The sequence below is a fragment of the Carettochelys insculpta genome, chromosome 23 (assembly GCF_033958435.1).
Source record: "Carettochelys insculpta isolate YL-2023 chromosome 23, ASM3395843v1, whole genome shotgun sequence".
Taxonomy (NCBI): Eukaryota; Metazoa; Chordata; order Testudines; family Carettochelyidae; genus Carettochelys; species Carettochelys insculpta.
Window position 1 is genome coordinate 16,623,247 of NC_134159.1, and position 26,739 is coordinate 16,649,985.

The 26,739-nt window shown below is 46.1% G+C and overlaps 2 protein-coding genes across 7 annotated transcripts in view; one reads left to right on the top strand and one right to left on the bottom strand.

Moving 5' to 3' along the window:
• Positions 1-956: 956 nt before the first annotated feature.
• Positions 957-25,758, top strand: MMP23B (matrix metallopeptidase 23B). The gene is made up of 8 exons (XM_074975948.1): positions 957-1,121; positions 4,589-4,734; positions 9,099-9,238; positions 16,189-16,356; positions 20,200-20,364; positions 21,653-21,763; positions 22,963-23,089; positions 24,606-25,758. The coding sequence occupies exons 1-8, from the start codon at positions 957-959 to the stop codon at positions 24,778-24,780; spliced, it is 1,197 nt and encodes a 398-aa protein (XP_074832049.1). The 3' UTR covers positions 24,781-25,758.
• The window catches only part of LOC142001066 (cyclin-dependent kinase 11B), a 46,651-nt gene continuing 37,674 nt past the window's right edge, over positions 17,763-26,739 (bottom strand). For 4 of the 6 annotated variants that reach the window (XM_074975946.1, XM_074975945.1, XM_074975942.1 and 1 more), the window contains 3 exons: positions 25,428-25,502; positions 22,889-23,050; positions 21,800-22,270 (listed from right to left, as the gene is read on the bottom strand). The gene's annotated coding sequence lies outside the window, so the exon portion shown is untranslated. Of the gene's footprint in view, positions 18,435-21,799; positions 22,271-22,888; positions 23,051-25,427; positions 25,503-26,739 lie in introns of those variants that run through there. The other 2 variants (XM_074975943.1, XM_074975944.1) reach the window with 2 other exon arrangements.

Consider the following 26,739-nt stretch of genomic DNA (forward strand, 5'->3'; position numbering starts at 1 on the left):
TTTTGTTACATGAGTTGGCAGTTAGCACTGCCGCGCAGGGAAGAAGAAATGAATCTCAGATGCCTGGCTGGAACCAGAAAGCAACATGAGGTGCCACTTCACCACCATTTGTTGTCAAACATGTAGTCCTGAAAGGCTGAGCTGGCTGGAAAGGCCAAAAATTGAGCAGCACGATAAGAGACTTCCTGGTTAAGATGTTAGTAGTAATCAGCAATTTTGGTTGGATGCCCTTAAAGGGAGCAGATCATTCGGGGGTGCCAGGTACCCTGCCGCTGACACCCAGGCCTTTTGGAGCCCCCAGGTAGAGAGCTTTTAAACTCAATGAAGGCCACCATTCACTTGGGGAAAGGCTGGTCTCTGTATCAGTCCCAGAGCGCTGCACACTAAGCACCCCGCCCAACAAAAACACACTGGCTCTTCAGGACACCCTGGGCGAGTTGATGTTTAACGTCATTAGAATTGGATGGACCAAAAGCTCCCAATCAGTGAGCCATCAGCTCACAGTCACACTTTTCCTACTGGTCCTATCCATGGCCTCTAGCAAGTGACAGCTCTTCTAGGGTTAAGCAGCCTCATGAAAGAGTCCCAGGGTACGATGCTGTGTTCTGGATTCCTCCCCCCTTTTATTATATAAAGCTGACAAATGCAGATTTGTGCCATGCTGACTCTCAGCCAGTCCATTGGAGGAGTTTGTCTTCAGCCCAGCTTGCTTCACATTGCTGGTTCCTCCTCCAGCCCTGACGTTCAGCTCAAGTAACATGAGCCTGCTTGGCTGGGGCTAATACACTTCCTCACACTTTGGAAAGCAGCTTAATGTAAAGGCTGCATTTTTTTTTAAAGCACAAATTTGCAAGGAGCCCTGCAGGCAAATACTCCAGCTGCAGCTGCAAGCAGGAGGATTACAAATAAAGCCCAGCACTGATTCTCTCCCCTTCCCTATTTAATTAAAGGCAGAGATGGATCAACTGGAAGCACGTTCTGCAGACAGCAAGGAGGCCTGTCTCTCAGCTGGCCAGAAGTGTGGCAGACACAAATCCATTGTAGGATTTTTATGCATTGTGCCCCTGGCTTTGGTGGCTACACTGAAGGAGCCAGTTGGAGCTGCAGCTCAGAAATTACAGGTAGGGATGGGATACAGGAGAGAGAGAGAGAGAGTGTGTGTGTGTGTGTGTGTGTAAATTCCTGGGGGGTGACCTAAGTCTGTGGCTGGCTTGTCAACTCCTTTCTGTATCTAATGAGGCCCTTTCTGCCAAAGGATCTTAAAGAGAAATGCAGAACCTGTAGCTTAGGGTCAGATGCTGAGTCTTGACTTCTAGGGCAATGTCCATTATTTTCTTTGCTATAGTCAACCAGTAAATTGTGGGACAGCAATACCAGGAATTTCTGGCCCACAATCTGCCATGTATTAAAAAACTCTTCAGCTGGGGACAGAGCAGAGGCCCCTGAGATCCACATTTCTCACAGCCCAAGGTGATGTGGCTCATACATTTCCCAGCTTTGCAGCAGCTGAATCAGCAGAACGCTCTTTACCTGAACTGCAGCAGACAGGGCTATTGTAAGCTCAGTGCTGGATCAGCAGAACCTGTTAGAGGCTGTCATGGTTGAGTATTTTTATACAAGGGGCGGCCATTAGCAGAGTCTTCCAAAGCAAACTGGTAGTCACAGGGAAACAAAGGCAAAGCTGAGGGGCTCTTGAAAGCAGTGTTCTAATTTTTTTCCATCCACAGGTGGAATAAATTGTATGTGCACCAAGTTATGCAAGGATGTGCACCACCAATGGAAACAGTCAACTGCGCAGCACCTGAATCTCTCCTGGGCAGCTGCCCAAGCACTCAGGGAATGCTGCCCAAAAGCCAATTCAATTCTGCTGCTTAAGTCAGAGCATGAAAACCCTCCCTCTGCTCACTTGCTTCCTCGCCGGTTTTTACGAATCATCCTCTGGCCGTAGTGCCCCTGCCACTGTACCTGCTCAGTGCTTGGGCTCTGTGAAACGGGTTCTAAGCTTGGTAGGTGCATTAGAGTCTCATTAATGGAGATGGGAATCTGTGAATAGAACAGAGAAATAGGCAAGAATTAAAGTCTCCGCAACACAAACGGGCTTGGACAAATACGGGCAAGTAGCTTGTGCAGTAACTGTCAAAGATAGGTGGGATGAAGTAGGTGCATGGACCAACACCCTTTTTTATGCTAGCTTTATATGACTTGCAGGCCTGCTTTGGCAGGGAGTGGGGCAGAGAATTGCCTTGTGGCCTAGTGATACAAAAGGGCCTGGCGCTCCCAGGCACTTCTGTGGCTGTGGCACGAGGCCATGGAACTTTAAATCACAGCTGGCGGATGCCCCAGGCCCCCCACCCCTTTGGGATCACGGAGTAGTTCCCTCCCCCTTCCATCTGGCCCAGGGGCCCAACAAGGCTGTCGGCCCCATTGAGGTCTTGGACCATTATGATGAGTAAATATAGCCCTGGACGTAATGCCTGGCTCTGCATACTCTCGGAACCTGTGGGTATTTGAAGGCTTGAATCAGGTGGACGTGGGCCCCATCTGGACAGTGGGCTGAACCGCAGCCAGTGTTCCCTGTGAGCTGAGTGTTTGGGAGGTTGCCCAAGAGAGAGTCAGGAAGCCTCATCTACATCCCTCTCTGCCTCCCTTAGTTCCTCTGATTCAGCCACCCTGGCCTCCAAAGACTGTAGATGGGCTCTGAGGGGTTGGAGCGCTTTGCATGGAATGCACACATACACCACCTGTCCATGGGGCAGGTAGTCATATGTGGTACAGTAGACCTCCCCACCACCCGACTTACATGGGTGGGGGGGGGGCGTGCACAACCACAAGCCCCAGGTAAGTCAAATTGCCCGCGCACCTCGGGGGAGCCAGGAAACTGACGAGAGCACCAGCCCCTGTTAGCGCAGCTCCCTGGTCCCAAGCTCTCTGGTCGCTTGACTAGAAGGCTCGATACAGCCTTGGCCTGCCTGATAGCCCTGTCTGCTGGTTAAGGCTTGAACAATGGGTTAGGCTTCAAAGCCTCATTAAAAAGCTCACAGCTTCCAACGGGTGGACCCAGCACATGATGATTCAAACAAACCCAGCACCAGGAGGGAGAATGGGATCTAGTGGGTAGAGTTGAGGGAGGCTGAGAGGCAAGTTCCCTCCACACAGTGAGGGGTGTGGAAGTGTAGCCTAGGGGCTAAAACTGGGAAGCTGCTAGTCCTGGGTTTGACCCCCTACTCCTCCCCCCCACCCCCCCTTTAGGGGGTATGTAGGATTGTAACATAGTGGCTAGAGCAATAGGCTGGGAACCTTGTAATCCTGGGTTTGACCCCCATCCCCTTGGATTTTGCCCTCCCATTTTGGGTCCTGACCCCCACCTTGCGTTCTTTACTCCTGAAGGAAGGGAGGTTAGAGCATACCTGAGTGGGAGCCAGGGGTTCTATTTTACTAGCCCCACCCCCCTTGGGTTCTGCTGCCCCCCCCCACCCCCCCAAGAGGGGAGTGATAGCATAGCCTCATGGTTAGCACAGAGCCTTCCCCCTCAAGGTTAGCTGTGCCTTCCCCCACTATGCCTAGAACGAAAAGAGCCAGGCCTCTTGCCTAATCCAATTAAGTCAGGGACAGCAGCAAAGCAAAGGGATTGCTTTTGTTGTTTTTCAAATGTCTTCAATGCTTCTTATTGCTCCAGTGGCATTTCAGATCCACAATCCAACATCATAAAGAGCTGCCGACACGAACGTGCGCCTGTTCTGACTCATCCAGCCGGGTTGCAGCTCATGTTGGGGAGGGGGGGAGGCCTAGAATCAGCTGGCAAAATAAAAAGAAGTGAGAACTTGCCAGGAACTGCTGCACTCCCTGTGGCCAGAGACTTGCAGGCTGACTCATTCTGGGCCATCCGGCACACTCTAGGGCTGGACAGAGGCAGGTCGGTAACTTACACCGCTGATGTGAAGTCCTCCTAGAGAGCAGAGCGCCACAGCGCTAGATTCTTCCCATCCTGCCTAGCCCTTTCCAAGCGCTCCCCCACCCACAGACACACACATCCCAGCCCCTGGTGTGAGGTAGTTGAAGGTGCAGGTTTCCCAGTGGAGTTTCCTGGTTGAGAGGAAGTGCTCCACTGATCTTCTTCATAGATGCCTCAGCAGAGTAAAGAATCCAGCCAACAGATGCACTTATGAGCTCCCTTCGAGGTCATCTTCTGCCAGGGGAGAACTCCCCTCTCTCGGCCATTCCTGGTGTTTTGTCTTCTTACCCAGCAATCGCTGGAGCATTCCTGGTTGTGTGGCAGTGTGACTGCTGTGCGCTGTCTGTGCTAATGGTAGGGAGACCCTCCCGCACCCCCATCACAGGACTGGACTCCCTCAAGCACATTTCCAGGCACAGGCCTGGGAAGGCGCCGGTGGGGGAAGAAAGGTTAATTTTTTCAGAGCACCTCACAGGGGAGTGGAGCTGAGTTAAAATTGCAGTACCAGGCAATGCTTCACCCTCCTCCCATCAGCCTTAATGCTTTGGAAGGACACCAGTCAGTACCAACATCTGCAAGTGTCAGGCACATTGCTTGAGCTGCTCCAACCCCCTTGCCCTCCTGTTTGTCTTTAAGGAAGATACCATCGCGCCTGGCCTGCAGAGGGCGAGTGCCCCAGCACTCCGAGGCCTCGCTCTGCCGCCCCTGCCCCGTACACGGGAAAAACGATACACGCTCACGCCAGGGCAGCTGAAGTGGGACCACTTCAACCTGACGTACAGGTATGCGAGTGCGTGAACGCTGCGCATGCCGGCTCTGCAAGGTTGGCTTTGTGCCTTCCTGCTTTTGCCGCTCACGTCTCCTGCTGTGGATCCACGTGGTAATTGAACTGTTTGAGGGGCAGTGGACAGCTGGGCACACTTAGCTGCCCAGACACACACTAGGATACTGCTGGATGCCTCCCACGGACCATACAGCTCCCGTGCAGAGCAGGACTCATCACCTACAGAACTGAAAAAAAAGCAGTAAAGTAGCACTTTAAAGACTAACAAAATAATTAATTAGGTGAGCTACTGGGGGACAGACCCACTTCTTCAGCCCATAGCCAGACCAGAACAGACTCAATATTTAAGGCACAGAGAATGAAAAACAGTAATCAAGGTTGACAAATCAGAAAAAAAATAATCAAGGTGAGCAAATCAGAGAGCAGAGGGGCGGTGGCGGGGAGTCAAGAATTAGATAAAGCCAAGTATACAAAAGAGCCCCTATAATGGCCCAGAAAATTCCCATCCTGGTTCAAACCACGTCTTAATGTGTCAAGGTTGAATATTAAAGCGAGTTCAGCAGCCTCTCTTTCCAAAGTAGTGTGAAAATTCCTCTTCAGTAAGACGCAAACTCTTAAGTCATTAACCGAATGGCCCACTCCATTAAAATGTTGGCTGACCAGTTTGTGGATCAGGAGTGTTTTTAATGTCTGTTTTGTGTCCATTAACGCTTTAAGAGAGTTTGAAGTCTGTCCAATATACAAAGCATCTGGGCATTGTTGGCACATGATGACATATGTGATGTTAGTTGAGGAACGTGAGAATGTGCCTGTGATTCTGTGACTAACCTGGTTAGGTCCAGTGATGTATCCCCAGAATAGATAGGTGGACAAAACTGGCAGCAGGCTTTGTTGCAAGGAAAAGTCCCAGACCAGCTACTCCAAGATAGGCCCAAAAAAGCCAAGAACAGAACACCACTGGTCATTACCTACAGCCGCCAACTCAAACCACTGCAATGAATTATTAAAGACCTACACCCTATCCTTAATCAGGATGCCACACTCCAGAAGGCCCTAGGTGACAGGCCTGTTCTCCCCTACAGACAACCTCCCAGCCTTATGAGGATTCTCACCAACAGCCACAGTCTATCCCACAGGAACACCAGTCCTGGGACTTCTCACCAAACAGCCACAGTCTATACTGCAGGAACACCAGTCCTGGGACCTTTCCTTGCAACAAAGCCCGCTGCCAGCTTTGTCCACATATCTATTCTGGGGATACCATCATGGGACCTAACCAGGTTAGTCACAGACTCACAGGTACATTCTCATGTTCCTCAACTAACATCACATATGCCATCATGTGCCAACAATGCCCAGATGCTTTGTATATTGGACAGACTTCAAACTCTCTTAAACAAAGCATTAATGGGCATAAAACAGACATTAAAAACGCTCCTGATCCACAAACTGGGCAGCCAACATTTTACTGGAGTGGGCCATTCTGTTAATGACTTAAGAGTTTGCATTTTACTGAAGAGGAATTTTCACACTACTTTGGAAAGAGAGGCTGCTGAACTCTCTTTTATATTCAAATTTGACACATTAGTTTGAACAGGGATGTGAATTTTCCAGGTCATTATACGGGCTCTTTTGCATACTTGGCTTAATCTAATTCTTGACACCCCCCGCCCCCCCACCCCTCTACGCTCTGATTTGTCAACCTTGATTACTATTTTTGGTTCTCTGTGCCTTAAATATTGAGTCTGGTCTGGTCTGGCTATGGTCTGAAGAAGTGGGTCTGTCCCACGAAAGCTCACCTAATAAATTATTTTGTTAGTCTTTAAAGAGCTACTTGACTGCTTTTTTGTTTTGATAGTATACAGACTAGCCTGGCTTTCTCTCTGTTATGAAAGAACTAAAGTGTGGCATGGTTGTTATAGCCTGCGAAAACCTACAGTTTCCCACTGGCTAAGGTGCTGATCTGGGATGGCTTCAGGGTTGACACACTTACAAGTCCTTTGACCACAAGACTGAGTCAACCTTTCACACCTCCAGGGTAAATTCATGTGGTCCCAGTTCATTCTGCATGGGCCCAGCACTGGCTGAGCTGCTCTCCAGTAAAATTCTCATTGACTTCCATGGGTCTGCATGCGTGCTTTCAAAAGCCATCTGTGCTTGTGGCAGAAGTGGCACTTCACCTTTCGGCTTCGGCTCTAACCAACCCATGTCTTGGCGGCTGGCAGAATTTACCTGGCACTTCTCAGCAGAATGGAGGTTTGCCTCAGGCTCTAAGGCCTAATTACTGGCCCACAATTATGGGTGTCCAGAACCTTGCAGGCCAGCTGGCTGCATCACTCCACTTCAACAGTGGCGGTACTTTGGTGCAGTGGTAAGGTAAAATGAGATGAGATCTGTTTTGGCGAGGACAGAGCCATATATGTATAATGAGGCCAGTATTTTCCTTTGTGAAATAAGCAGGCTGCTTCTGCCACTAGTTCAAAGACCACATCTCTGCGGCACAAAAGGATAGTAAGGGAGCTCATTCATCGCTGGCATAAGCTGCTGCAAGCCCTTGGACTCGGTGACATCTCTCAAAGAAAAATGGCCCTGTGCATGCTGCAGAGTATGGGTCATATAGACTCCAGCTGCAGAGCACGCTCCAAACTTCAGCCAAAGCAATGCTCTCTGCAATGACCCAGTCCTGAGGCTTGTCCGCTGCTCTGCTGGCGTGAGCAGGTGCGGCTCCAAAGTCAGGCAAAATCACGGAGGCTCCAGCCCTGTTGCATTACCATCTGGCTTCACTGCAGTAACTGCAGATGTGAACAGTGAAGCCCTGAAGTGGAATAGCCCCTGAAGTCGCCGGTGGACGAGCAGGGAGGTGGGCCAAGCATGATGGCCCATGGCGGCAGTGTCCGGCCAGCTGCTTCGGGATGCTGGGGAGCTGTAAAGAGACAAGCTGGATGGCTGGGGCCTGCTGAGTGTTGGCCGTGTGTTAGCGGTTTTGCCACAGCATGTGCAGTGCAGCAGAGTGCCCAGCGAATACCTGTGGAGCCAGCTCAGGCCTAGCCGGTGTGCCCTTGCCCTTCTGGGGAACCTTGCAGCCACAGGCTGGGGGTCCAGATGTGGTTTGCCCCTCAGCCTTGTCCAGAGGCCTCAGACCTGGCTCCAGAAAGGTCCCTTGTTAACTCCCTTGTCGAGAGGGGAGGGGCCCGCCTGGGAACTCCCAAGGTGATATGCAGTGATTGCTATTTATAATACCCCGCCCCACATCTGGCCACTCCCTTTAGCCCTCTCTGAAGCCATCTTTTAAGGCAGCAGCAGCTGCTGAGCTGATGCGGGTCTACCCAACCTGGCCTTGGAGACCTGCGCGTGGCCCCTGGCAGCGGAGCGTACGGGTCGCAGGCTCTTCTCCGCATTCGGAGGGAGGGTTGTTTTCGGGCAGGGGGAGCTCACTCCAGCTCAGAGATTTCCCAGACCAGGACTGACAGGGGTGGGAGTCTCTAAACCCACAAACAAGAAAGGAAGGAAGTACCAGTTCTCTGCATTTGGTTTGCTGTGGGCAGCAGCCGGACAGGGGGTGGGGGGCTCCCACACAGCCCCTTTCACCTTCACTGGCTAAGGCAGGGGAGGTTGTGAGGCCATGAGAAAGGGCTTAATTGGGCGTTTCAGTGCAAGCAGCAGGCTCAGCCTAGCACTGCCACTGGCTGGCTTCCCTAGGGAGCACTTCTGTCTCCCTCCTTCCCAGTGCAGACGGCTCATTGCAACATGCTCCCTCCTCTTTCCCTTCTCCCCAGCACCCACTGAATCAGCCTGATCAGCACAGGGTCAGATCCCCAGGGAGACTGTTTGCCCAGCAGCCGCTGCGAGGTCCCCTCCCCCACACTCTGGCTGTGGGGAGAGTCATTGGCACCTTGTCCAGGTAGTGGCGATGGGCTGGGGGGCCAGTGGTACAGTCCTTCCAGAGGGACAGTGGAGGTCAGTGCTGGGCAGCCACCAGCTCAAACAAATAACCAGGGGGTGAGGCAGAACCACACAAACCTGCCCTTCACAAGCAGAGTAGTGAAAGCCAGAGCCTGCTGTAGCATGGCCAAGAGCCATTAACTTAGGGTCCACCAAGCATCATGGTACTTCCTCATTGGACAGGTTAAAAAGTTAATCACCTTCATTAATCTACCTGCTGTTCTGCAAGCAGGGCCTGCTGTGATCCCATAAAGTCAATGGAAAGGCTCTGACTGATTGGAATGGCCTTTGGACTAGACCCATAGTCCAGTTCAGTGAAATGCTTAAGATGGGAACCTTCTGGGCCAGCAGTACTGGAACCGTCAGCTGATACAGTGGGAGAGGCTGGGATCTGTGTAAAATCAGTCTGTATCCCTGCAGAATCGTGTCCTTCCCAAGGAATCTCATTAATGAGAGAGACACGCGGAAGGGATTGGCAGCTGCTTTCCGAATGTGGAGCAACATTTCACCGTTTAACTTCAAGGAGGTGCCACCGAACTCAGCAAGTGACCTGAAAATAGGTAGGTCTGCAGGGACCCCAGTCCTGCATGAAAGGGAGAGTGGGCTGTGGCCCCAGGCTACATTCTGTCTCCAAAAGGGGTCTGTGTTTCTTGGCGCATTTGGCTGTAGAACTTTTGGGGCAAGACTCAGGGGTCCTGCAGCGGAAGTGCCACACCCTCTGGCTGGTATTGATGATGCACCTTCAGACTTGCAGTGCACTTGTCTTCTCTTTGAAGGGAATCTACTTCAGTGTGTTAGGCTTAGTGCCAGTATTTATCACTTCCCTCGTGCCTGCCATCCAGGGAGCTCAGAGAGAGAATCATAGAATACTAGGAATGGAAGGGACCTCGAGAGGCCATCGAGTCCAGCCCCCTGCCCCAATAAGCCCAGCAAAACTTCCCAGTGAAACTTCCCCAATGCCCATGTGAAACAGGAATAGCCCCATTTTACAGATGGGGGCAACTGAGGTGCAGTGAAATGACTCAACCAAAGTCACAGAGTGAGTTGGTGGCAGAGCCCAGAATAGAGCACTGCTCTCCTGGATTCTAGCCCAGTGTGCTGAATGGCAGCCATGTTGCCTCAGTGTTTTATGTATAGAGACGTCCCAGTGGCATTCTACATGCCTGTGGAAGAACAACACTTGAGCACCGCTCTGCTCAGCCTGCTTCTTCCTCCATAGGCAGATCATGGGCCCCCCAAGCCTACTTGTGTATTTATCTCATACTCATCCCCATGGTATCAGAGCTGCTGTAACAGGTGTAAGCACACTAACTGAAAAGGCAGTTCAGTACAGCTTCTTCTGCTTATGCTGGCGATGTTGCCCAGAGGATAGAACACTGGAGTTGGAATCAGGAGAGCTGGAAATAGAGGTCAGGTCACCTGTTGACCTGCTGGTGCCCCCATCACAAGTCACTTTGCCACTCTGTATCTCAGGTTTGTCATCTGTAAAATGGAGATAAAGATGCCTCCTTTGTAAAGTGCCTTGAGATCTCCAGGTGACAAATACTCAACAAGAGCTTGCTGCTATTCCTCTTGCTCCCTACCTTACTAGCTCTCTGGGTACTCCATTATCAGTCCCTGAATCCTACTAATTATTCCTTAACTCTGCTTCCTTTCTTGCTATCCTCTGTCCCACCCCTTGCAAGACCAGCCCTCAGCTGTGCACTGGCGGCTTGCTTTAGCTCCTCTTATCTCCACAGATCTTACAGAGCCCATTTCCCTGTGTCCCTTCTCAGCTGCTGTGCCTGGTCACTGGGTGCCTTGCGGAAACCTGGGCAAGAACAATGCAACTTGAAATCCTGGGTCATCTGGTTAGTTTCACATTCGAGATGTAAATTCTTCTCAGGATTTATGGCCTATGGGAGACATGATAATTCCTTCCTGTGCAGACTGTGGTGTCATCAGGATTTCCAGCGAAGTTTCCATTGTTTTGCAATCGGTTTCTCGCCCTGCAAGGGACACCACATGGAAGCAGATAATCCCCCTCCTAGGAGCCTCGCCTAATAGAGTAAAACACTGCCATATAGGAGTGCTATGGAGCCTCAGTCTGGCTGGCCCGAGAGGCATGTAACTAGATCAGACCGGTGGGAGCGCCAGGTTCTGCACTGTTGCCTGGAGCAAGTCACTTAACCCCTTCATGGTTCTGTTAATTCAGATTTAAATGGGGATAAACACTTATCTGCCTCCCCGAGGGGTTTGTAAGGAGCTTTAGGTGGGCATTCATGGCAGGTAAAGGTTATAATGGAATACACCTTTCTAAGTGGTAGCAGTTCAGCAAAGACTTTCAAGTTATGCCCGGGGGACTACAGGAAAGAGGGTGCCCCAGACTGAGGCTCTTTGTATCATGTGAAATAACACCTAGCTCCTCCATGGCATAGTTCATCTACAGAGCTCAAAGCACTTTATGAAGTTTCCCAGTTTACAGATGGGGAAGCTGAGGCACAGCTAGGCAAGCTGATGTTCTATCCGGCAAGCCAGTGACAGAGCCTGGAGTAGAACCCAGATTTCCTGAGTCTCTGTCCAACATCTAGACTATTCTTACAGCATTGGCTCCATTAATTGTCAGTAGCAGCAGAATTGATAGCTTCTTCCCAGACCTCTAGGAGGCAGCAATAAAGCTTATTACAGACATGGGACGGTTCCCTCCAAGGAAAATATGGGAAGATTCTGATACTGTCTCACTCACTAAGAGAATTTCCCTGTGGGAGACCTGAATTAAGCAGATGCAACCAGCTGGTATGTGCCATACCAATGATGAAGATAGCACTGTAGAAGACTACAAAGTGGATCTTTGCCCACGGAAGCTTATGCTCCAAAATATCTGTTAGTCTATAAGGTGCCACAGGACTTCTTGCTGTTCTCGAAGCTACAGACTAAACACGGCTACCGCTCTGATACTTGTCACCATGCAAGGCACTGCATTTAGCCGTATTGAGTGGAAATCCATCAACCACATGAAAAAGCTTGCACAGATACAGACACCTTCCTCTCCAAATGCAAACAGAAGGACATTATGCCAAAAGGACTGAAGGGGTGTGTCTACACTTGCACTTCTCTTTTGAAAGAGATATGCAAATGAGGCGAATCATAAATGCAAAATGAGGTATAAATTTGCATATTCCGTGCCTCATTTGCATATTCTAATTTCGAAAGAAGAAAGCCAGTGGAGACGCTGCTCTTTCAAAAGTAAACCCATTTTCGAAAGAATCCTTGTTCCCTTTACATAATGGGAAGAAGGATTCTTTTGAAGATGGGATTTACTTTCAAAAGAGCAGCGTCTACACTGGCTTTCTTCTTTTGAAAGATGCTCTTTCGAAATTAGAATATGCAAATGAGGTGCTGAATACACAATTTTATACATCATTTGCATTTTTATTTACCTCATTTGCATACCTCTTTCAAAAGAGAAATGCAAGTGTAGACACACCCAAGGTGAAAAACCCACAGAAATCAATACTACACAGATTATAGTGAGAGATTGTGCCACACACACTCTAAGAAACTGAGGAAGCATGTGATCAGCATCCTGTACAGCAAACAGGAAAACATCGAGAGAGAGCTCTCAAATCTGGAGACCCCCCATAAATCAACAATCTTCCACACAAACCTCCACATGGCTGGACTTTACTAGAACAAGACAGGAGATTTACAATACACATTACTCTTCTCTACAGAAGAAAAAGGACTGTAAACTATCTAAACTCCTACTTTCCACATGGGGCTACAACAGTGATACCTCTAACTCACCCAGCAATAGTGTCAATCTATCCAACTACACACACAGCCTGGCAGGAGAATCTGCCCTCTCTCGAGGACTCTCTTTCTGCCCCACCACCCCCACAAACTTGACACAGTTCTGTGGTGATCTGGAAGCCTTCTTTTGCCGTCTACGACTCAAGGAATACTTCCAACATGACACTGAACAGCGCACTGGCCCACAGGTACCCTCCTGCCTACAGTACAAGAAAAAGAATTCCTCATGGACTCCCCCAGTGGTCGAAATGACAAACTGGACCTATATATAGAATGCTTCTGCCAGCGTGCATAGGCAGAAATTGTGGAAAAGCAGCATTGCTTACCCCATAACCTCAGCCATGCAGAACGCAACGCCATCAACAGCCTCAGAAACAACTCTGATATTGTCATCCACGAGGCTGACAAGGGAGGTGCTGTTGTTGTCATGAATAGGAGAGACTATCAAAAGGAGGCTACCAGGCAACTCTCCAGTACCACATTCTACAAGCCTCTGTCTGAGGATCCCACTGAGGAATACACAAAGAAACTACAGCATCTGATCAAGACCCTCTCTACAAAAACAGAGGAACAAATTTACACAGACACACCCCTTGAACGCAAAACATGTTTGTTCTACCTGCTGCCCAAGATCCATAAACCTGGGAATCCCAGATGCCCCATCATCTCAGGCATTGGCACCCACACCAGAGGATTGTCGAGATATGTGGACTCTCTACTTAGACCCTATGCTACCAGCACCCCCAGCTTTCTTTGAGATCCTATCGACTTCCTCAAGGAGACTACAATCCATTGGTGACCTTCCTGAAAACACCATCCTGGCCACCGTGGATGTAGAGGCCCTTTATACCAATATCCCACATGAAGATGGACTCCAAGCTCTTAGGAACATGACCCCTGGTGAGACCATGACACAAATGCTGGCAGAGCTCTGTGACTTTGTCCTCACCCACAACTATTTCCGATTTGAGGACAAATTATACCTTCAAACCAATGGCACTGCTATGGGCACTCGCATGGCCCCACAGTATGCCAACATTTTTATGGCTGACCTGGAACAACGTTTTCTCAGTTCTTGCCCCCTAGTGCCCCTCCTCTACCTGCGCTACATTGATGTCATCTTCATCACTTGGACCCCTGGGAAGGAGGCTCCTGAAGAGTTCCACTGTGATTTGAACAGTTTCCACCCCACCATCAATGTTAGCCTGGACCAGTCCACACAAGAGATTCACTTCCTGGACACTACTGTGCAGATAAGAGACGGTCACATAAATACCACTGTATACCGAAAACCCACGGACCGCTATGCTTATCTACATGCCTCCAGCTTCCATCCAGGGCATACTACACAATCCGTTGTTTACAGCCAGGCACTAAAGTACAACCGTATTTGCTCTGATCCATCAGACAGAGACAAACATCTACAAGACCTTTACCAAGCGTTCCTCAAACTACAATACCCACCTAAGGAAGTGAGGAAGCAGATTGACAGAGCCAGACAGGTACCCAGAAGCCACCTGCTACAAGACAGGCCTCGCAAGGAAAACAAAAGACCACCACTGACAGCCCCCACCTAAGGCCTCTCCAATGCATCGTCAGTGATCTGCAACCCATCCTGAACAGTGATCTTTCACTCTCACAGACCGTGAGAGGCTGGCCTGTTCTTGCTTACAGACAGCCTGCCAACCTTAAACAAATCCTCACCAGCCACTATAGGTCACAAAACAGTAACTCTAAGCCTGGAACCAATCCCTGCAACAAACCCCGCTGCCAACTCTGCTCACGTATCTACACCAGTGATATCATCACAGGGCCTAACACCAACCATACCATCAGGGGCTCCTTTACCTGCACATCTACTAATATAAGATATGCCATCATGTGCCAGCAATGCCCCACTTCAATTTACATTGGCCAAACTGGACAGTCTTTATGTAAAAGACTAAACGGACATAAATCAGACATCAGGAATGGTAATGTACAGAAGCCTGTGGGGGAACATTTCAATCTCCCTGGACACACAGCAGCAGATTTAAGGGTGACAGTCCTGAAACAAAGAAATTTCAGAAATCAAATGGAGAGAGAAATCTCTGAGCTGCAATTTATTTGCAAATTTGACTCCATTAACCAAGGATTAAACAGAGACTGGAGTGGCTCACACCTTACCAAAGGAGCTTCTCTGCCCTAGGTGTTAACATCTCATTAGACTGAGAATGGGTCATATACCCCCCCACCCCAGCTCCCCGCTTATCTGAACTCTTTTTTCCTCTCTTCATACATACTACTGATAAAGTGCCTTTTCCACCCTGACTGAATAGACCTTGTCAGCTCTGACCCTCCCTTTTACTGGGACCCCATTCTTTAAATACCCCTCTGAACCCCTCCCCCATGCATCTGAAAAAGCGGGTCTTTGCCCATGAAAGCTTATGCTCCAAAATATCTGTTAGTCTATAAGGTGCCACAGGATTTCTTGTTGTTCTCGAAGATACAGACTAACATGGCGACCTCTCTGATACTTGTCAAAAAGTCAAAGGCATTTACAGTTGCAAAATCAGACTAAAAGAATCCACGCTGCACTAGAGGACTCAGAGTTCACATGGCACCTCGTAGGGGTGCAGAAAGTAGTGCTGACCAGACTGGGGAGAGAGCTGGTGCACTGGGCATGGGGAAGTGGTTTCATGTGACGAGAGGTAGGCATGTCAGGCTGTGGTTGACAGTGTCCGTGCAGTGCTTAGGCTTAATGTCGCATTGACCAGGTCACTGCCTTTTTAATGCTCCAATTACAAAAAATAGGAGTTCCTGCTTGGGTGTTGAAACAGGAGCTCTTCTCTGAAGGGTAGCTTAACTTGTGGCCTTTGGACACTGCCCTAAATGCAGTGTTACCCAGTACTTCAGATCAACCCTCATATGCATCTATCTATCTATCTCTTAGGCTATGTCTACACTTCTGCCGCCCTCACTTTCGAAAGTGGGATGCTAATGAGACACTTTTGGATATGCTAATGAGGCACTGCAATGAACAGGCAGTGCCTTATTAGCATAATGGCAGCCACGGCACTTCGAAAGTGCCACTTTCAATCACACATGGCTCGTCTACACGGGGTCCTTTTTGAAATCCCCTTATTCCTATTTGGTTATAGGAATAAGGCGATATAAGGAAACAAAGTGCAGGGACATTTATAAACAAATATAAACAAAGGCTATGTCTATGCCAGCACCCCCACCCCGAAAGGGGGTTACTAATGAGACATGTAGGGATATGCTAATCAGGTGCTGCAATGAATATATAGTGCCTCAGTAGCATAATGGCAGCTGCAGCACTTTGAAAGTGCCGCTTTTGATTACACGCAGCTCATTTACAGAGTCCTTTTTGAAATCTCCTTATTCCTATAACCAAATAGGAATAAGGGGATTTCAAAAAGGACCCTGTGTAAATGAGCTGCGTGTAATCAAAAGCGGCACTTTCAAAGTGCTGCAGCTGCCATTATGCTAATGAGGCACTATATATTCATTGCAGCACCTGATTAGCATATCCCTACATGTCTCATTAGTAACCCCCTTTCGGGGTGGGGGTGCTGGCATAGACATAGCCTTTGTTTATTTTCCCTTTCTGGCACCTGTAGGATGAAAACCGTGTGTTTTAGAATTTGTCCCTCGGATTCTCTCCTGTGTGTTCAGCCCATGTCTCACTAGTCTCACTTTATCGTCTCTTTCACAGGCTTCTATTCCATAAACCACACTGATTGCCTGGAGTCACTCATCCATCATTGTTTTGATGGGACAACAGGGGAGCTGGCCCACGCTTTCTTCCCCCAGCACGGGGAAATCCATTTTGATGACCACGAGTATTGGATATTGGGAAACACCCGGTTCAGCTGGAAAAAGGGTAAGTAACTTGGCTCGGAGCAGGTCCAGGTCTCTCAAGAGATGTATTGCATTTTCCACCATAATGTTGATTGCTTTCAGGATCCTGAAAGGTTCACAAGACACAGGTGCCAATGGATTATGTTGTTGTGGACCCATGTTACACAATTTGGTTCCATACAGAAGTTTCCCTAGAAGTGGGGAGAGTTTTGACGTGTTCTCCATTATTATGGAGGCACAGTATCAGTGTCCTAATTAAGTCTGCCAGAGCCAGTATTTTCTACCTATTACGTTTGAAAGATCAACCTGCTGCACTCTTCTGCCATATAACATGTATCACCGCCCATCAGTTCAAGCCTCTAGATGTTTCTGACTCTGATCCATTTCCTCAGTGTGTGTGTGGAAGGAGTGAACCACCTGCAGCTTAGGATTGCTTTGATACCCAATGTCCCTGCAGAAGGGGTGACTTTGCTGGAATAGAATTGATCACTTTGTTTACCAGGGGTTTACTGATGCAGGGGCCAATATGTACCCACCTTCCTCATGACGAGGCATTTGAGTAGAACTCCTTGTATAAGGTGAGCAAGATTTGGTTGTAGGTTTTTATTGAGGTGCAGAGTTTCTCACTGTTGAACCAATACTGGGAGAGACAGAAAGCAAACTTGGTGTGATTTTTGTGGTTGTTGCTATTGCTGACTCAACTCCAGCCATGAAATATTCCTGTTTTGGTGGTAGTTCCAGCTCTGAGTAATTCAGTGGGTTCCAACCACATTATAAATCAGGACTGGCTTCAACCCAAGCAGATGTGCTGTCTCTGGGGAAGGCCACGTTATATTACTTTGATTTCTTGGCATAGTTGTTCACATTTTTGTTGTCCTCTGTAACCAGCTTTCCGGCATATATGCTCATTTTCAAGCTTGTGGGCACCTGACAGTATTTTGGTTACTTAAAAAAAAATCTAAAGTAACATTAAATTACAAGCAGATGTTCCCTGACCAATCAGCAAGCTCCTTTCATTTTAATAGGCTAGTGTTATGCTTCTTTGATAATTTTTTGGTTTTTTAACCAAAACATTTGTTTTTTGTAAACCAAAAAAGCAGGGTAGGAGAAGCTTTAGAAATGTACCCTATGGTCTTCTTTTTTATCATTTTAGCAGATGGCCTTTTCTCTTGTGTGTGAAAGCACTTTTTGTATGACATTTGTGTATAATGTTGCACAAATGTTATCTAAATATATACATGTGTGCATACACCAAGATTTTTTAAGTGACTCATGATTTTGGATTTCCAGCATAAAACAATTTAGAGACTTGACTTTTCAGAGAGCAATGCTATATTCTTAAAAAAAGGTCTATTATAATATTTCAAATTAGGCACCCACAATCTCCAGTTGCTTGAAAAAGCAGTGACGTTTTATTTACACACACTATTTTCAATTAACTAAAAAGGATCAACACATGATCAAATGGTTTACATATACATGAAGGATTGAGAACACCAAGGCTGAAAGGAATTACTTATGGCTTATCTGTATAGGGACACTTGAAGAAGCCAGAGTATGTCAGAGTGTGACATAGCTTCAGAGTGTAGACCCATCATACACTGACAAAGGGGGTTTTCCACTGGTGTAGGAATGCCACCTCCATGAACATTTTAACCTGTTGCAAAGTGTCTCGCCTGTGCACAGACCTATAGAAACAACACACTAAAACAGCTCAGATAACACCACTATGAAACTAATTGGGGGAGAGAATTTTAATATTAATCCAAACTCGTCAGAACATTTCCCCACGCCCCACTTATAGCACAAGAAAATAGAAACTTGATCAAAACAAAACCCCTGCACACAAACCCTGAGTTGAAAATTAAATATATTCCATGGCAGTGTGATGGTTATAATAAAAACCAGATGCCCATGTTATGGGTGTTGTGTGCTAACTAGCAGACCCTATTCTTATCAAGCAGTAACTCATTCTTCTGAATTTTATTTTTCTGTAAGCAGCTGCTGGTACAATGTTAACAGCATTTGGGTTTGCAGTAGTTAGAGCGGGTGAGGTTTCCAGAAGGTGGCAGAATCCACAGAGACATCAGAACAAGGCTCCTTAAAGAGGAAACAAGAAGCGCCATCGTAAATTTCTCAGTCATGTCCAAGACAATGGGTACCAAATGAAGAACAGGGTACATCTGTCAACGATTCAGATCAGGAGGGGACCTGAAAAACTAGTTTGTAGATAAGGACAAGGCTGTGTTTGTCACAATTCAATTAAAACCATTTCAACTTCTCAGAAGGTTAAAAAAAGGGGATTCTGTGGTCAAAGCCTGAGAGAAGGATTGAGGAGACTGATTTTTATTTCTGGTGGTTCTGCCAAACTCCTTGGAGCCGAATTTCCACTCTCACTGGTTTGAGAGCTATGTAAGGCTACTGATGTGCAGTGGCTTGAATTAGAGATACAGTCTGCAAAGCAGTGATGATAATACTGATGGCGCTGACTTGACTGAGGTTTATAAAGCACTGGGTGTGTCTGCGATGCATAATATTTCAGAAGGGCCAAAATATCTGAGTGCACACATGCAAGTTAACATCACAATAAACAGGAATGAAATGTGCTGATTAGGCCACAACCGGAGTATTGTGTCCAGTTCTGGGCACCACATTTCAAGAAAGATGTGGAGAAATTGGAGAGCAGCAAAAATGATTAAAGGTCTATAAAACATGACTGCTGGGGGAAGACTGAAAGAACTGGGTTTGTTTAGACTGGAAAATTAAGAGGGGACATGACAGCAATTTCCAAGTTCCTAAAAGAGTGTTATAAGGAGGAAGGGTAAAAATTGTTTTCCTTGGCCCCTGATGTTAGGACAAGAAGCAATGGGCTTAAATTACAGCAAGTGAGGTGTAGGCTGGACATTAGTAAAAACTTCCTATCAGGGTGGTTAAGCACTAGAATAAATTACCTAGGGAAGTTGTGGTATCTCTATCATTGGAGAGATTTAAGAGCAGGTTAGATAAATATCTGTCATGGATGATCTAGATGGTATGTGGTCCCCTGGACTTGATGAGCTCCTGAGGACTGTTCCAGTTCTAGTACTCTATGATGCTCTCATCCTCCATTCAAAAGTGTCTTGAGAAACAGCCCACCCCCCCCAAAACAAAACAAAACACATAAACAAGCATTGTCAGAGACACCCAGTTAATGAAGTAAGCAAATTCGCAAGACACTGTCTTTTTCTGAGCACATCTCAGGTTCAACCACAAATTCCCTTGATGCCGTAATTGTTGGGTTAGATTCTTTGGCCCGTTGTATGGAAGAGATCAGGGTTAGTGATTTTTAACAGCAGGATGATTATAACATCTATCCTTGCGGCTAACAGTCTCCAAGTTGCTACCAAGAAGTTGAAGTTCAACTCTAAATCTTCAGAGTATGCTAAGTTCAGAACAACAAGACCATAACCTGCCCAGTAGGAGTTTTATCCCACAGTGTAGACAATCAAAGAAGAGTACTTTGTAAATGTGTAAGTGGCACAACGGTTTCATCCCTAATCACCCTGTAGTTTAGAGCATGATTCTATGGAAGAACAAAGGAGAACCTTACCAGGGAGGCACAGGCCTGGTCATGCTGTGGCTTTTGCCCTGATTTCAGTGACAAATGTAGCAGCTTCAGTGTAAACTCTACCAGGCAACACTGAATGAAACCAGTGTAAGAGATGCTGGTGCAAAAACCCTCTGCTGATAACACTGGAGATGGAATTGGGACAAGTCTCCAGAGCAGACAGAACAAAGTCTAAAACTACTGAATCCTGTGTCATACTTCAAGGTTCATGAACAGAACCATGCTGTGTAACTTCCTGTTGTTCTCTTCCTTTCCCAGGTGTTTGGCTCACAGACCTGGTGCATGTAGCAGCTCATGAAATTGGACATGCTCTGGGACTCATGCACTCCTTGAATTCTAATGCCCTAATGCACATCAATGCCACTTTAACTGGGAAAAAGACCATCTCCCAGGATGACGTCTGGGGGATTCACAGACTCTATGGTGAGAGGAAAGGGTTTGTAATTTCTTGTAGCTGTTAGTATAAAGAGTAGCAGAATAAAGGCCTAATCCTGCGCAGCACTGATTTCCCTACATCTATCATGGCTTCAATGGGAGGTGGTGGGTGCTCTGCACCTGACCAGACTGAGCTCTGATTTCACAAGCAAAGAGTTTTTGGTGGGCAAGTTCTGTAGTTTCCCAGTCAACCTCTGAGCTGCAGCCCACAAGTTTACATCTATGCTACAATAAACTCTTTCATATCCGGCAGCCCCAGGACCAGGAGGTTGCAGCATATTCAAATATTCAGGATAATAGGGAGGTATATCTATCAATGCATAACACTCAAGAAAAACATGATTAGATATTAAGAAACAGACAATGTATGTAGGGTACTTTATTTAACCAACAGTAGTATTGTACACGGTGTTTGTTTGTATTTACTTTCACTATACTGTATTTACAGAAAACATACCTGAAATTGATTTATGGTTAAAATGCTGGTTATTTGAGAGTTCCAGATGATAGAATGCTGGATATGAAAGAGTTTACTGTATTTAACTTCTTATGCTACTCCAACAGGCCAGAGGGTGCCTCAGCAAGGTAGCATAAGGTGGGTTCCCTGAAATGTGTTGGAAAATTTCACACAGTAGCAATAAGAGGGGATGGAGGAAATATTTTACTCCTCTCACAGATGCAAACACAATGGTGTTATTCTGGGTACCGGACTGACAGGCCTGAAAACTAACACACTCCAAACACACAGAACAAGCAACAGCAACGCATGGTTCCTTCATCTGTTCCACCAGTGTGCCTCAGCCTAGATTTCTGACTATTTCTGGGGATAGCATACATGACTGTTCACATGTTGGCTCCCTTGTCTCAGCCTCTTCCATTTGAAACTGGAATTATCTGCCAGGTCACAATTTGCAATGGCATGCACAAGTAAAGTAGCACACACTACATCTAACTCCCAAAACTCTTGCTCCTTCAACTTATGGAACAGCAATAGTGGGTCAGAGCCCCAGGGGGTGTTTCAGTTTAACTGACAACAAATGGAATCAGCTTTTCAGCTGGTGCAAATTGTCACAGCTCCATTGCTGGTCCTGCCTCATCCATTCTCTTCATGTCTCTTATTAAGAAGCTGGCACTTTTCTGTGTTTACATTATGTTCTTATTTTAGGCTGATTCCTATCCTGGCTCAAACCCTGCAATGTGGTCCAAGGTCATTTTGTTACATGTCACTTTCTCTTTTGCATACAACACTGGCACATGCTTTCTCCTCTCGTTTCAGGCTGCACAGACCGACTATTCCTATGTCCATTGTGGGCTCGGAAGGGTTTCTGTGAGACTCGAACAAAGCTGATGAAAAAGCACTGTCCATCCATCTGTGATTTCTGCTACGGTATCAGATCCTTTTGCAGGCTTATATGAGTTGAAAGAAGGACAATGTTCAATTGTGTGAGCAATTTGGCTGTTAGTGACAAATGACAAGGCTTTTCCAGGCCAAAGAAGTCAGCAATGAGTGATACCCCAACACACTTGCTTTGCTTATTGCATTTCAGTCACAAGACTTGGACATAGACATCAGGGCATAGAAAAGTCTGCTGTCCTGGTTGAAGTTCCCCAAGGCCCTGATGGTATCTGAAAACATGATAAATGTTCCATTTGCCTCTGGGCTATTTCCCCATCAGATCCTCCTGAGAGCCAAATTCAGAGGTGAGGTATGGGGTAGTGTAACTTACACAACAATGGGACAGCAGGTGGGACAGCAGTCAGGTAAAGCAGGCTGGTCTAACTTACACTTTGCATCAGCTCTGCACTTGGCCTTTTCTGTCTCACTCATCCCTCTTGAAATCTGGAACCCACAACTTCTTTATTAAACAAATTCCAGTCTATTCCCACATCTTACCTGAGAGAAAGGGAGAGGAAAAAGCGTGTCATTAACTGCACCGTTAACACACCCTGGCTGTGAAGAATGCACATGAAGGGCAAAGGTACAGGATTCACTGGAGGTGGTGCTGAATTGCAAATTAGGCGTCATTCTATTAACCATGCTTGTTAACAGGTAATGTCCCTTTAGTGAACCTGCTACACTTCAATATGAACATATGTTAGCTTGGACTAAAGAAAAAAGAGCATTTGAGGTGGGTAGCTTCATTCAGACTGGAGCTGGATCATTAAATCTAATAACATACATGTCCTAGAATAGCATTTCAGTGACAGCTATTATATTTTAAGTAAACAGTTTCCCTGCAAAGATGCTTGTGTGAATCCAGGACCTAGGACTTCCTCTGCCACCCTCTCAAATCAGCAAGTATTGTGAGACTTGCACTAAGATCGCAAGCGCATTGGCAAGATTGTGATGACAGAAAGAAGCCCACTCATGTTATCTTGTGCCATTTAAGAGGACTTATTTGGGACAGCCATGGCTTTCTAGTACTGGCTTTTTGAGAAAGAAGGTCTGAGGAACCACTACACAGAAAAGGAAATCTAAAAAGGCACTGTGGTTCCTCCAAACTACAGTTACCTTCATCAGTGCTTTGCAATGGGATGTTAGCTGACTTAGCTATTTGTCTTTTTCCTGTCTCCTCTGGTGGACAGAATTCCCTTTTGCAACTGTAGCTCCAACTCCTCCTCCACCCAGGACGAAAACGAAGATCGTTCCTGAAGGCAGAAATGTCACCTTTCGCTGTGGACAGAAGATCAGTCATAAAAAAGGCAAAGTTTAGTAAGTATTTGTCCCCCGTTCCAATCCTTTGGGAATCCCAGCATTTTACAGACAAAACAATATCAGGAACCCAGAAATCATAGCCTGAATGGGTTCTTTCTTTGAATAAGTAGTGATTTCACTGGAGTCAACTGGCTTCAGACCATTTTTCCTTATAGAAGTGACACTACAAAGTAGCAGTTTACACTGACAGCCATGGTCTCAAGGCTTCTCTTTATAGCTATTAAGATTACAATCTATCACTTATTATTTGTCATGCAGAAGCACTGAGGAGCCTTGGGCACAAACCCATGCTCGTTCCAACAAAGCACTTACAATTTAAGTATAAAATATGAGAAAACCAGTAGAGACAAACAAGATGGGGTAGCTCAAGGAAACAATAATGTAGAATTTTACCTTCTGAGGAATCCTACTGCTTACCCCGCCCTTTTTTGTGTGGGCATTTAGAAAGGAAGCAGAGGGTTGAAGGTGTTGGTGACAGTGATTATTACCCTACTATGGAAAGGATGCTTTGCTGTCGATTACGAGAATGTAAACGTTAATGTTGCATATGGTACTGTTTGTTTTAAATTTTTTAAAGAAGCCAGAGACTGACGCTGGAGTTAACAGAGAAATAAGCCCTGGTGAAAGAGAGACACACTAGTTCACTTGAATAGTAGGAACTGTAATTCCCACCTTTGACCTTTACTATAACAGACCAGAATCTTCCCCCAGAATAGATGATCATAATGGTCCCTTCTGGCCTTAAGTCAATGAACGTATATAAATACTACTTTCAACCTATTGTGGCAAGTATCTGAAAGATTAGAAGAGAAAAATCTCTATTTTTTCAGCTTGTATATGACAGGGCTTTATCTAGCCATTTTCACTGTTTCCCTTGTTTGTCTGGGTCTTTCACATGACAGCTAAAGCATGAGAATTTTTTAAACATGATGGGAAAACCCCAGATATTGCCATAAGGACTCCCGTGTGGGGAGAAGCTCAACCCAAGTATAACTTTTTTTTTCGCCTCCCGAAATTGACTAAAGATGTAGATGGACACTTCCTGCCATTTTCAAGAGTGCCAAAGCAGTTTAAATGCCTAAATCCCACTCAAAATTAGGGCCAAATTTTCAAAAGTACCCAAGCAAGCAAGGCACTTAATTGCCTATCAGTGGAAAGATAGGCAACAGCTGAGCAGTGTCCTGAGAATGTCAGTGATGCCTAGCTACTTTTTGCAGGTCTGGCCCTAACAATGTCTTATTTTCATAAATAACGTAGACTCAGACCTTCAACAGGTATGTCGCTGCCTAATTTCTAGCAATTTCAATGGGAGTTAAACATGTTTTCAAAGCTGCCAATGAGGTAGAAGCTTCTTGCAGTTTACATTTCAAGGGAACAGTGCTTCTTAAATATGATATGGTCTTCTCTGTACTACAATACAACCTCAGTGCAAATTCTTGCTAAGAATGACAACCCTTAAATGCATTTTGATGTGGGCTCTGTGTTTTAATTATCACTATTTTTCTTATGACAGCTGGTATAAAGATAAGGAGCTTCTGGAATACTCATACCCAGGTTACTTAGCTTTAAATGATGACCACATGAGCATTATTGCCAATGCAATCAATGAAGGAACCTACACCTGCATCGTAAAGAAAAAGGAAAGAATCCTGACTACTTATTCTTGGAGGATTAAGGTTAGGCACTAAACAAGGGACTTGAATAAGAACTTCAGTTACTGCTAGTTGTTTGACAAAAATCCCATCCTCTTCAGCATTTATGTTTAATCTCCAACAGAGCACTCCAACATGTAAATCAGCTGCTACCATTGGTTGGACAAAAAAAGCAGGATGCTGGGACTTGATCCTTGGAAGAGAATTTTTTTCCAATAGTTTAGTATTAAAGAATTTATCAAGCATATGCTGCTGCAAAAGAGAATTTAAAAGGGGGAAAAATCTTGAAGCCAAAATGATCCCAGTAATTGTGAATCGTTTAAGTATTATTCTCTCCTTCAACTGTATTAATGGGACCTGGATTTAGATTAAAAATGGACATTTCAATAGCTTTAGATATCTATTGGAAACAAAAGGAATGGTTAATGTTCCAGGGTTTGTCTTACTCTCAAGTATCATGTCTCTGTATTTAAATAACTTTCTAAAATTCCAATATATGGCATGAGACGGGCTTGAAACAAACTGTTCCTTGGCAGCAGTCTCTTGAGATGCTATACTGTTCAAGCACTAAAGGATGTGGGGGAGGGGAGTGTCTAACTCTAGAATGAGCTTTTTTCCCAGAACTCATCATTTTCCCCCTGTAATTTTTCCATGGTTTGCATTTATCACACTGTGTTATTTACCTCTGTCTGTAGCTTCCAAGCCTTCAGCAGACGACAGCCTTAGATGACAAATTACCAATAAATCACTGGTATTTTCTGTACAAATAAAATAAATGATAGAGATGCTTTTGTTTCTTGGATCAAGTAAACATCTGATGAGTAGTTGGACAGCCCAACACAGACTGCACCAGAAACTTGATCGTTCCAGACAAAAAACTATTACATTGCAATGATGTGTGCAATGGAACAGTAGTTCATTCATTTCAATCCTATCAGTCTCAGTAAGTTCTATACATGAGTATTTCCATATTTACAGCAGTAGCTCAACCCAAGGACAGCTCCTTAGCCAGTGTAAGTTTGACATAGATGCTTTATGCCCGTCATGGGTATGACTCAAAGCGGGCCCTGTCCTGATGATCATTATACCACATTCCTTCTCCTTGCTGTTCTACAAATGCATTCTTACCCTTCACTTGGCTTTTTCCATGACCTGCAGCCTAGATTTTCTTGTGTCTTAGCTTACACCATTATAATTTTACTGTAAAACAATCTCTAGGAGCTAGGAATACCTTTGTTCCAATTCCACATCTCCCACTGCCTGCACTTTTCCCTGGGATGAATCACTGCCTCATTGTGCACAGAACAAACCAGCAGTCATGTAGCACTTTAAAGACTAACAAAATAAGTGTTGTGCACAAGTATGTTAGAGGATCACACTATTTTCCCCCAGCTGCTGAGACACTCAGTAACTGGCCTAGCTATTTGAGTTCAATAGGGGATGTTAAAAGAACTAAGAACTTAAACCACAGTCTGAGCAGGAGGACAGAAAGCACTTCCCTGGCCCAAGAGGGTCGTGAATGCATTAGCATGTGAGAGCTGCTCTGATACTGTGTCACAGAAAGCCTATCAATAGGAACGTCAACCCTCCATGACACCATTCTTGGGAATAGCATTGCCAGCCTTGCTTCTGGGCTGAGATATGCTAAGAGATCTCTGCTCCTGAGGTTCTGAGACAGTAGATCCCAAAGGAGTAACAACTCTGTGGAGGGATGAATATTTTATTCACAGGCTTCCTGGAAAAGGTAAAATCTTCTGCTCAGCAATCATCCCACAGAGCCAGGTTGGCTGTTGCTCAGATGGATGGTGGGAGGAGGAAATGTAGGAAGTGGCTAGCATAGCAAAGGAGAGGATCTATAAACCAGCAAACCACGCAGGGCAACCTTACAACCTATGTGACATGCAGACAGGAGTATCTCAGTATCTAAACCACCATTGTTAACCAACCACAACAATTTCGCCAATGGATAGATCAGGACTAAGACACCAAACCTAC